This window comes from Panthera leo, chromosome D2 (assembly GCF_018350215.1).
Source record: "Panthera leo isolate Ple1 chromosome D2, P.leo_Ple1_pat1.1, whole genome shotgun sequence".
Classification (NCBI taxonomy): Eukaryota; Metazoa; Chordata; class Mammalia; order Carnivora; family Felidae; genus Panthera; species Panthera leo.
This window is the reverse complement of record NC_056689.1, coordinates 84,215,909-84,227,447: the sequence shown is the minus strand read 5'-3', so window position 1 is coordinate 84,227,447 and position 11,539 is coordinate 84,215,909. Positions and strand designations below refer to the sequence as shown.

Sequence of the window (11,539 nt, the reverse complement as noted above, 5' to 3'; positions counted from 1 at the left end):
CGGGAGACTTAAGGAAAGCCTCAGGTGTGTGTGTGTGTGCGGTGGTGTGCCCGCCGGGGGGGAGGGGGGTTGGACTCCACCTCTGAGAGGCAAGGAAAGAGGGGAGACAAAGTCCCTGGCCTCTCTCCTGTGCCCCTCGCACCCCTCGCCCCAGGAAGGGTGTGTGTGGGCAGGAACCACACATATGAGGAAAAGCCGTGCAGAGCGATTCCCAGGATGGCTGGCAGCCAGCAGTCATCTCTGCCCCAGTGGCACCAGAGTTCACAATGATGAGGGCACTGAAGCTCCTTCTCACGTCCTCAGACGCGGGGCCCCTGGTCCGGCTGAGCACCGACACCCACAGACGAGCTCCGCTCACCAGGAACCCAGGAAGGCAGCTCAGAACAGGGTGCTGAACACGAGGCTCTGTGAAGGTGCCCTATGACCCCAGTGCCGCATTTTTCGTGATCGATCTTAACTAGCGTCCATGCGGAATCTTCTTCTTGTGGCTTTTTTCCATGAAAAAACACTGAGACAACTTTAAAGACTCGTTAACGACGTCCTTTCATCAGGCTGGGCTCTGCGTCCCGCAGCGCCTTGCTGTCCGGGCCCCTGGCCTGCGCCTCGCCCCCCAGCCCGCGGAGCCGGCCGGCTGATGGAGGCCAGACGTGCTCGTCTGTCGGCAGCTGGAGCCACGGCGTCCGCGGACCCTGCACAGCTGCCCTCAGCCGCTCACAGACGCGTCGGGACCTGCACTTTCTCCAGGCTCTGGGCCTGCCTTTCAACTGTCACCCCCTTTCCTTCAGACAGACGGACGGACAGACAGACAGGGGCTGCATGGCAGGGTTCCATTTAAATCTCCACGTCTTCCAAACTGATAACGGGCAAAATTGATGTGAACTTCAGTTTCCTAAACACAAACTCTCCATCAAACGCTGGCGAACGAGAAAGCAACCGCACACGGGCCGAAGGAGACCAAGCCAAGTTAAATCCCCCTCTGTGACCCCACCGCCGGCACAACAGCAAGAAAACACGCAAAGCACGCACTGGGACGCCCAGAGACATGGCGGCTCTCGGACCACGGAGAAGGCCTTAGTTTCCTGCCCTTACAGGACAGTGTTCTGAGTGAAATAAACTCTTTCTGTGCGTCCCACGTGAAGTCATTTGTCACTTCAGAGGCCTCTGTGTGCGGCCTGAAACCCAAATCGCACAAAGATCTCCGGCAAGCTCTGAACAGTCTGCACGTCGATTGGGCTGTGACGTCCCACCTGCTCCAACCGTGGCCGAGGCTGGGGCCGGCGCGGCCGCCCGTGGTCATGGCTGTGGGTGCCGATGGCAGGAGACACGGCCAGCAGTGCCCGCCTGCCTCTGCCGGGCCCACAGCAGGGAGGACAAGGACATCTGGAGCAGCACGCAGACCCCGCTGGGACCCGCTGGATCGAGCCACCACTTAGGTTTTGAAGCAACCCCCTTGCACAGGGTTTTGTTCCCATATTACAGTTTTGAAGGAAGTTCTGGGACAACGTTGTTGTTCGTGACCCGGTTAAACGATGGTTTTGACATAAACACACCTGCACTCGACACGCCTGGCCACCCAAAAGAGGCGACCGTGTGAGCACGCGGTGTACAGACAGGAGACGTGGAAGAAAACTTGTTCCCAAAGACATTTGGGTTAGAAACGGCTTCAGTCTCTCTAGGTCGTTCAAGCAACGCTTCTGCTAAGAAGCAGACAAGGATTAAAAGCCCCAACTAAGTCGCTTGCAAGGTGAGCTTACCTGCGTTCTCCGGAATGGGCCCTGCCCGCACCCTTTGTATCTAGAACTGGGAGCAGCCGACCCACGTGGTCTGCGGCTCTGTCTTCGGCCACATCCCCTCCAGCCCCTGCCCGCACAAGACACCGCGAGGTTTCTTCTCTGGGCGCAACGGCGGCAGACCCGTGCTGTCACTTCGCCCCTCGATGCAGCCAGAGGACGCGGTGGACGACGGTGGGCTTACCTGGGGCTTCTCCACACGGAGAAGGCACCGGAGAACACAGCCACCCGTTGGAAACCTTGGCTCCTGCGTGGCCAAGGGCATCCGTACCGTATGCACGTGGCTCCGCAAAAACAACCGTTTTCTCCGAACCTCTCATCGTCCTGGTCTCTGGAAATGGGGGAGAACAGCAAACAACGGCCTCTGCACGGAGCCGGCTGTCCCGCCCCCGTGGGTCTCCGTGTCTGCGTTCAAAGTACCATGCGCCACGTTAGTGCAGGGGACCCGAGGCTGAGGCCGAAGAACACGACTAATTCTTGTTTCCACATTTCTTTTTATTTGGAAAGTATTTTTGTGTTTCTTTGTGCCTTTCCTTTTCCTCCTTATTTCCATAAGCCGCACTGCAACCTTGAGCAGCAGTGGCTCTAGGCAACTGTGCTGGCTTTTCATGTGGGCCCCCGCACAGCTTGTCCTTGGAGCGGTACATGGCCGTGCCTCTGTCAGCGGGAACCTCGGGGCATCTATCAGGCCCGTTCTGACAGGGCCGAGGAAGCCCTGGGAGACAGAAAACAGGACGCGGTCTGTACTGCACCAAGGGCACGGCCCAAGCAGGCGGTGCCAGGCCACGAGGGGCTGCGGGGTCACCTTGGTCTGCTCTGATGGGCGGGTCTCCGGCCGCAAGTGGCCGAGCCCCGCCGGGGACGTGGGCCTTGTAGGCACGCCCGCGTGTGGCCGTCTGGCTCAGGAACCCTCCCTGGGAGCCCACCCGGGGATCTGGAGATCGGTGGGAGGCACGCGGCGTGTCAGGGACCCACACCTTCCTGGCCCGGGAGGTGGCTGGGGTGCACGGCATGCGGGCGGCACGGGACACGCGGAGCATCACCAGGGTCTGCCAGCAGCACCGACGGCACCCCGTGCTCCGCGGGACCGGCACAGAGCCGATCGCAGAGCTCCCTCTGCCCCCACTCTCAAGTCTGTCCTCAGACAGACGTGGCGACTGGGGGTCTCCCGACCACAGCCTAGTGCACTGCTATGGTGCCCTCTATTGGAAAGCACTCAGACGAAACCCACACCCGGGCCAGCGAGGCCAGAGCTCCTGCCTGTGAGGACCGCGGTTTTCCGGCCCGTTCAGGGCAGAGCACGACCGCATTTCTTGGTGACCGTCAGTTCCTGGAGAAAAGCATTTTCCTCGCAGAATTTACAACACAACCACTTCCGCAGTCCCCAAATGCAAAGTGCACCCCGGACCTCCACTCGCCTTCCCAACACGTCAGAAACACAGAAACGGGCCCCTCTGCTCACACGCGGAGACGCCGGGAGGGCGTGCTTACAGCTGTCGAAGCTTGCCAAGGGGCTCGGTGAAGCAAGGTGGCCCCGCGGCCTGTCCGGAAATCAGACCTCCACGTGGCCACTGCGGGCGCCGGATGGCGGGCTTTGAGACAGCAGCAGGGAGAAGGATGGAAATCAGAAGGTGATGCAGTAATGGTCCTACCACTTTATTTTTGAGGGGAAAGACCCAGAATTTGGTTGACATAATAAAAGGATATAACAAATTGCAAATTGGTGAGAAAAGCCTAAAGTCTGTTTACATCAGGCACCGTTCCTTTACCGGCGTTAAGGTAACATGGAATTTAAAATACGCCCAAACCATGCGCATTACAGGCTGTATATTTACCCAGGCTCTCGGTGACACATACAAAGCACCTGAGCTTCCCTGCTGGGGTTTGCGTTGTCACAGGAACCCCTGACAAAAATACAGCTCTCTCCTGCACAGTGGGGTGGAGTTTATTTTCTCCATACATCATATGCTCTATTCTTATTTATCCACATGCATAGCTGCAAGTTTCCCTTGTGTTTCTCAGGTACGGTTAATTACAAAGAGAAAATGACAACGCGATAATGAAGCATCGGACGGTGGCACGTGGTTGGAAACACTCTTCTCTGCTGCCAGCGACAGGAGCAGACCCCCCCTTCTTGTGTGACCTCTGACTCTTAGGCTCTATCGTCACCTTCCATTTGGAGCGCACAAAGGTCAGCAGCGGCAGGAGAGGGGCTAGGGCCCGAGGAAGACCCTCCACCCTCCGCCCTCGGGAAGGAGCCATTTAGACCAAACTCATCTCAAGGAGCTACTTCTTTTCCCAAATCACTTTGGTAAGTGGTTCTTTTCCATTCAACCGATACAACCCAAAGTGTGTGCATCCTGCACTGGTTTTCTGGCGGTGAGAAGAACATCGCTAGGAAACCTCCATGAGCACTGGTTTCCGCGGCCGGGCCTCCCTCAGGAAGGCCTGAGCGGGAGACACCGTCCCGGCAGCCTCAATGGCTAAGCAGAGAGGGGAGCCGGGGAGGCCAGCTTCTCAGGGGGACAGGCCTGCGTCGGGGGGGCCAGGGCCCTGGCGGGTGCCGGATGCTCCCACCTGCCCGGAGGACGGTGGCTCTCAGGCTTGCCGGGCCCCCCACTTTCTTATCCCTGTGTTAACAGACATTAGAAATGGAACGACGACGGTGTGAGAAACAAACGATGAACAACGGCCAGTCCTCTGAACTCACTCTGCCGTAAAATGTGGAAACAAGAAAAGGCACACACGCTATGTCCCCCAGGACACGTTCAGGTCTTTTAATACCGCACAGACCACCTCCAATGTGCTAGAACCTTTATGTGTCACTCAAGTATTTACTCCCACAAGTCCTCCGTTCCGCCAGCAGGCTGGGGGTGGGGGATGCCACCCCCACGGGAGCCTCCCGGACAGCTCGGCTTCTCTGCCAGGCGGCCCTCGTGGGCGAGAAGCCACTCCTTCGTGGCCCGGCCTGCGGAGTAGTTGCCCACGGCTCCACTGCTGCAGACCACTCTGTGGCACGGGATGAGGATGGGAAGCTGCAAGACAGAGAGGCGACCCTGTCAGTCTGGGCTCGGGGCCCGCAAGGTCTCTCGGCATCCAGAGCAAGGCCCTTGACCACAGTGACATGCAGGCCCCCGGCTGGCTGCCTCGGCGCTGTGCACCCCTTGGTCTCTGGGGGTCTCGGCACGGGCCGAGGACGGACACGACGCTCCAAGGCAAATGAACGGCATTTTCCAGAGAATCCCTTTATACCAACATTCGGAAGGAGAAAACGGTCTTTGGTAAGTAATTTGCGGCGTATGCTTACAAATTTCAAAATCACATTTCCAAGTTACGGGGCGGTAGGTAAAATTCGCAAACATTTCGAGAAGTGACAGGAACCTTCAGGGAAGACCATACTCACACAAGGCACCGGAAAAATGTGGCAAACTGGTACAGTCCCCACCTGCTTTTGTAAATAAAGTTTTATTGGAACACAGCCATGTTGTCTGGGGCTGCTGTTGCAGAACAAAGTATTTACCACCAGGCCCTTCATAGGGAAGGTTTGCCGACCTGCTTCATGCTCTGCATTGCACTGAGAGTGCGTCTCCCTTCCTTAATCCCGGGATACTTGGAAGTTTGAGAAACTCTAGTCCTCGTCTGTTCTCACCTGAGCAGCCGCTGCCACCATCTGGCCCCTGGATACCTGGACTGGGAGAGGCTGGCCAACAGCATCCCTGAGGACTCGAGACCGGGGCCGTGCCCACCCGCAGCCCTCCCCAGGGCGCTGGGGCCTCCCTGTGCGCCCACCTCTGGAGACAGACGGAGGAGTCAGGTGCTTAATCAACACAACGACTTCACTAAAAGCAAGACCACCTCATGATGAAAATCCAAATACAATCCTACAAAGAGAAGCCAACCCACCGTTAAAAGGACCCACTGCCAGGACCAGGGACGGTGACGGCTGTCTGGGTGCCGTGCGTCACTGGGACACACCAGGAAACGGAAGTGAGGGCTGGGCTCTGCGCACCCAGGGCCTTCACCAAACCCTGCCAATCCAACTTACCGGCAGCTCGACATGCTGCAATACTAGTCCCGGAGGAAGGCAGGCTGGCCTGCAGCCCCGGAGGAGGAGGGCCCACATCGCAGGCAGGTCTCCCTACCACACCCTGATGCCCCAAGGACAGGACTCTTCCCCCCGTGCCCGGCAGTCCTTCTGCCCTTGCCTGGGGCCGGCACAGGGCAGACCCATGGGTGTCTGGTCCTCCACATCCCAAACTGGATACCAGAGCTCACAGGTCCTGGATTCAAATCGGGACCACGGTCACATGGGTGGTTCGTTATTCCTGCAGCCACACGCAAGCCAACAATCCCATCTAACACACTCCCTGTAGTCAATTCTCCCAGCAGAGAAGACCTCTGTCCTCCCCAAGGGTAGGGGGGTCCCTTTCAGCAGCGGTCCCCAGGGGAGCGCCTGGGTTGTCCCGCCACTGGCCTGGGCTGCACAGACAGGAGCTCCAAGGATGTCCGCTGGCAGACCTGCTCAGGGTCTGTTCTCAGGACGGAGTCCACTGTGGAGGGTGGGCACAGTGCGCCTTGCCCCTGCTTTTGATTTCCATGGGGTGGGACACCCACCGGAAGAAGGGACCCGCCACCGCATCCTTTACCCCCGGCCCGAGGCGGGGAGGACTCCCTGACCAGCCATCCTGGGACGAAGGCACGGGAATGCCCGGCACCAGGTGGGGTCCTGCGAGGGGACCTGTCTGCCCCGCAGCACAGATGTCGTCAGCACCTGCCTCTGCTGGGGCTGGTTAACAGGGAAGGGGGGCTCATTCCAGCCAGAATTCCTGGGAAGCCCACTGTGGCCACAGCACCTCTCGAGTTGAGCTTTTATTTGAATAAAGCTAATACCCTGCTGTCCTTTATCCACTGCACAGCTGGCCCAGGACACAGGAGGAAAAGAAAGGGAAGGAACTTATGGCCCCTTAAAGCCAGAGTGGACAGGAGCCTGTCTCAAGTTGCTGACCTCGCCTCCCTGGTGGCCAGTGGGCACTATTTAGAGCATGCCAACTGCAGGGGGCACACCGTGTTCCCACAGTGGGGGCTCTGGGGGATGAATGGTCATTTTGCTTAAAGGCCCCGACAAGCAGTTACTCAGAACCCAAGACTTCCCAGGACAGGACATCTGGTGGATTCTCAGCAGAGTTCAAACCTCTCAGGAGATGGTCTGCCCAGGGGTCCCGGGTAAAACAGCCCTCATTCCTAAGTGGCTGCATCTTGACTGGGGTGCAGGGACGTGGGTGGTCAGTCACGGAAGGCCCAGGACATGCTAGGGTGACGGTTCTCATTGTTGTGCAGATCACAGCAGTGCTCCGTGAACAGCCAGCCAGCACGGCTATAGGAACCGGCCCCGCTCTGGAGACAGACCCCCAGCGGACCCCACCCTGGAAGGGAGCCGGGTGGTACCCAGGGACCACTCAGCTCCCATCCTGCCTCACCTCCTGAAGCCCCAGACCTGCTGTCCCCAGCCCCTCTCCGTGCACTCACATGTGGCTATCGTGCTCCAAATGTCCTGCAAGGAAAAACGGCCACTCCTGCAGGGCCCTGAAGGGTGAGAGTTTCTCAGAATCCCTCTACTAAGTCTGCAGCTCAACAGAGAGAAGATTCACGTCCCCTACCCCCAAGCTCCAACTCCAAAGACCCGAATTGGACAAAGCGACCAGCGACCAGCCACCAGTCAGCTGAGTTTCTAGGAAAGTGGCTGAACACACGTACCTGGGGTCTCTTCTCACGGCGTCTAGCCGCCCTGTGGCCGTGCATCCACCTCAGCCCGTCACACAAAACAACCCGCCTAGAGTACCCCCCAGTAGGCCCCGAGCCACACCTGTCTCTGGGCAGAGGGCACGGTCCCCAGTCCCATCCCGGACCCAGCACTCAACGACACCACCAGGGAGAACGTGGCCTGTGCCCGCTGTGGCACATCACACAGCCTCCAACAAGCCTCAGGCCAGGCACGGTCGGCCTTGGGTTACATTTCCTGCCCAAGTTCCCACGGCAGTTTAGGGGCAAGGAGGGGAGTCCAGCCCAGCGGGGGCGGAACCCGGCGCCTGCACATGGCCTCTCCACCAGCTGCCCGAGGGGGATCGCTGGCCTTGTGGGTAACCTGGCTCGGATGCTGAGAACCTAACTTCTCCCGCATCACAGACCAGTCCCTATTCTGACTGCAAGTTTGGGTTGCCATGGGAACGCATGCAGTCTCAGGGGATCTAAGGACAAGTCACAGGGTCAGGGCGGGTCTGGGGAGAGCTGGCTTCCCGTCTGTGCCATTTCACACACCGGGAAAGCTCCCGCTGCCGCCCCGTCCCGCAAGCAGCCTATCATCCCTGTCATCTTGGGGGGAGAATCACAACATTTCAAGTCTGGAATATTGACTTTGATTGAGGGCTTTTATCAATACAATAAAGAGTCACATTAATAATTGCTTCGAGGACACAACAACGTGAAACTCAAGTTTTGACTGATAAAGATTCGAGCTAGTTTCACAGATGTTTTTAGGTACCGATTCAATTTCCCCACCCAACGCTGACTTCACGGGCGGGCTCTGATTTTCCTCCCTGCTCCGTGTGTCCCACAGACCACAGCCCTACTCCCGTGGAAAGGCAGTGACGGCCACCGCCCCGGCCAGGCTTCATCTTGGGCAGCAACTGCGGGACGGCAGGTCGCTTGCCAAAGACGCACGATTTTTACACAAGAGGCAGGGAGCACCGCTTCTGTCCGTGTTAACTTTGGTGGCGGATCTCAGACGACGAAGATAACCAAGGCCGCCAAAATGTATTTGCGCCCTATGGACATTTCAAAGGATCCATACCCTCTACACCCTCTTCTTGAAAGCCTGTACTGCATAAAATGTAATTTTTATCAATAACCAAGCAGCTCATAATATCACAGCTGCATTGAAATCTTCACGCTGTGAAATCTAATTCATCCAATACTGAATCCATCACTTACACAGACTGTTTCTCAAGTGCTATAAAACTTCCAAACCCATAGATTTGTCTCCAACAAAAATAACACGAAGGGGCCTTTCAATCAATAATGGAATCCCTCTGATTCTGGTGCTGGCTGAATATTTTTTCCAACTTCGCCTTTGTTCTTGTGGTAGCAGCCCACAAGGGAGAGGGCTTGTTTTCACTCGCGGCCTCATCAATACCTAAATCCTGGTGAACAAGTGACACCGGGAAGCTGTAATCAATAGCTCCCTGTGCGTTTTTTTCTTCTGGTCAAATGGTTCAGCCCCACTGACAGCCCTGACACTTAGAACATGATGCTAAATCTTTATCAACAGCCATCTGGGTGACTGGCAGAACAAGACTCGGGGGGTCATTAACGCTCGTGGCAATCTGTGAATAAACTAACTCCTCAGGAATGCGTTTGTTTAGAAAAAAGTGGGGAAACTCTCTGTGCAATGTATTGATTGCCTTTGAACTGCATTTAGCAAATTCTGTCTGAGGATGAGCGGAAGGGTGCTCTTGTGGGGGAGGGCCATCGTGGCGTCTCCAGAGTCACTCACAGGAGGCTGACCATCCTCCGTGGTGAATGAGTGGGGGGGGGGGGGCGCACCTTCCAGAAGGCTGCCGAACCGTCTTATGTGGGCTAGTGAGTCCTCTGTGGAAAACCTGGAAAACCGAGCACTTAGGAAGGGACCAAACCCCCACACGGCAGCAAGCAACGCTTCCTCTGGTGGGGAAGAGAAGCCTGCCCCGCAGCAAGGGCTGGAGTACGAGCCAGCTCGTGTTCGCGGTTATCGCTAGCCACCTAAGGAATGAGTGCACAATGAGCTCCGTGGTGTTTTGCCACATTCCAAACCCATTTTCTACTCTCCTTCCCAAAAGGTACAATTGCTCTACTCAGCCTAAACTGAGAGAGATTTTCAACGAGCAACTCTCAGCGATGCTCTGTTGGTGCTGGAGCTGATGCGTGGGGCTCCGCGTTGGGCCTTGTGCCGCCAGCACCAAGGAAAGGGGGCACCCACGTGGGACAGCCACACCAGTCGTGGCAGGTTCCTGGGTCACCTCTTGGACGCCCCAGCCCATTCCAAGGAGGTTTTAGATCAACTTTACGGGAACCCCGCGAGGACCGCAGAGCTCCCTGGGAGGCTGAGCGGAAGTTGGCTACACCTTTGAAGGTTTTCTCGCAGGCGCACCTATGGCATGTCGGCACCAGGCCTGGAAGCCCTGCTCCGCCCTGTAGCTGCCGGCATCTCCACAACCGCCTGGCGTGGACGGTCCCTGCATGGGTTACGTGCGGCGCCCGACAACAGAGGGACACGTGGCCAGGCCCCGAGGGCTCACCCCTCTGCCTGGCTGCTCGTGGCACAGGACAGCACCAAGAGGAGGGACCAGGCGCTTGCTCGGTCCTCATGCCTGATGTCGTCGCTGCCATTCTTGACCTGGGCACGAGGCGGGGAAGTCAATACGTTGACTTTACGGACATTAGAGATTTAAGCCTCGGGAGATCCTATTTTATAAATTTCAGTGACTGAGGCCACAGTTGAAGAGAGATGTTCATCGAGATTAATAGCAAGAGAAGAGAGTCATGCTGGTTGCAGAACAATAAATGTTTCTGAATATTGCCAGGAGCGTGATCGCTGAACAGTGACGGCACGTCCCTTTCAGAGAGTGAGAAACTGCTGTCATCACACAGAAGGCAGGTGCGGGGCTACGGATGCGTGCCGTCCGTTACCAACACTTGTTCTCGGAGCAGAGGCGGGCGGCAGCCACGCCCGGGGCAGCGACGGCGGCACCCACCTGCTGCGTCACACGGTGGGAGTCAAGTCAAGCCTCCGTGAGCAGCGTGGGTGACCGACTCTACACACAGGGCATGGAGAGCAGAAATGGGGCCCGCAACACGGATGAAGATCTGGGACAAAGGGAGGATGTCCACAGGACGCCACGACCGCGGGGGGGGGGGGGGGGGGCGGGGAGGCGGGACAGGCAGAGCCCGGCCGGCTTCTGACGTCCTTCTCACAAGGCGCGAAACGGAGCCCGGATACCACGGTGTCCCAGCCGTCTTTCTATCCAGAGCACGGTCCAACTGCTCAACGTGGAGACACAACCTGGGAGAAGGCGGTGGCCTTTCCGAGGAACGACGTGGGTCAAAGTTTGTCAGAAGCGTAAAAAATCATGCTCATAAACCTGATGCCGAGTCATCCTGTGCGCATGGTCAGCGTGTGCACCCACAGGGTGTGGAGGGGATGGACTCTGAAGACGCAGCTGGGCACATGGCAGCGAAAACACAACAGGACGCCCGCTGGGCTCAGCAGCCACGGCCGCCGAGGACTCTAGATGGGGAGATGCGGGCTGGGTGCGACGCGTCGTCCGCATCACATGCTGCTCGGACAATCGGAGTTTAACAAGGCAGAGAGCTCTTCTCCAGGTCAGACACGCATCAAGACGGTGCGATCCACCGCAATCCTCTATGAGCTGCTGCTTAAACCAAACAAGGCCGTGTTGTGCGGAAAGCTGGGTAATCGCCGTCTCCTAGAGATGCCGGGCTCTGACCAAGGGCAGTCGGTGCCAACTGGCAAGAGCGGCGGGTTGGGGTGTGTGAACGCCCGCCTCGCCTGGGTCAACGGGGATGAAGAGAATTTTGAGGACACACAGCAAAGCTATAGCCATTTTCAAAGGAGGGAGGTCTGTCTGATGTAGTAATTCCTCCCCCAGGATGTGCTGGTTCTGTTTCCTCATCCTGACAGGATGGCACGCTTCTAT

At 57.6% G+C, this 11,539-nt stretch overlaps 1 protein-coding gene across 7 annotated transcripts in view; it reads right to left on the bottom strand.

Moving 5' to 3' along the window:
• Positions 1-4,546: 4,546 nt before the first annotated feature.
• Positions 4,547-11,539, bottom strand: part of MGMT (O-6-methylguanine-DNA methyltransferase) — a 296,999-nt gene continuing 290,006 nt past the window's right edge. For all 7 annotated transcript variants that reach the window (XM_042907574.1, XM_042907573.1, XM_042907571.1 and 4 more), the window contains one exon: positions 4,547-4,825. In XM_042907574.1, the coding sequence (XP_042763508.1) occupies positions 4,625-4,825 (201 nt within the window). In that variant the 3' untranslated portion in view covers positions 4,547-4,624. The remainder of the gene's footprint in view (positions 4,826-11,539) is intronic.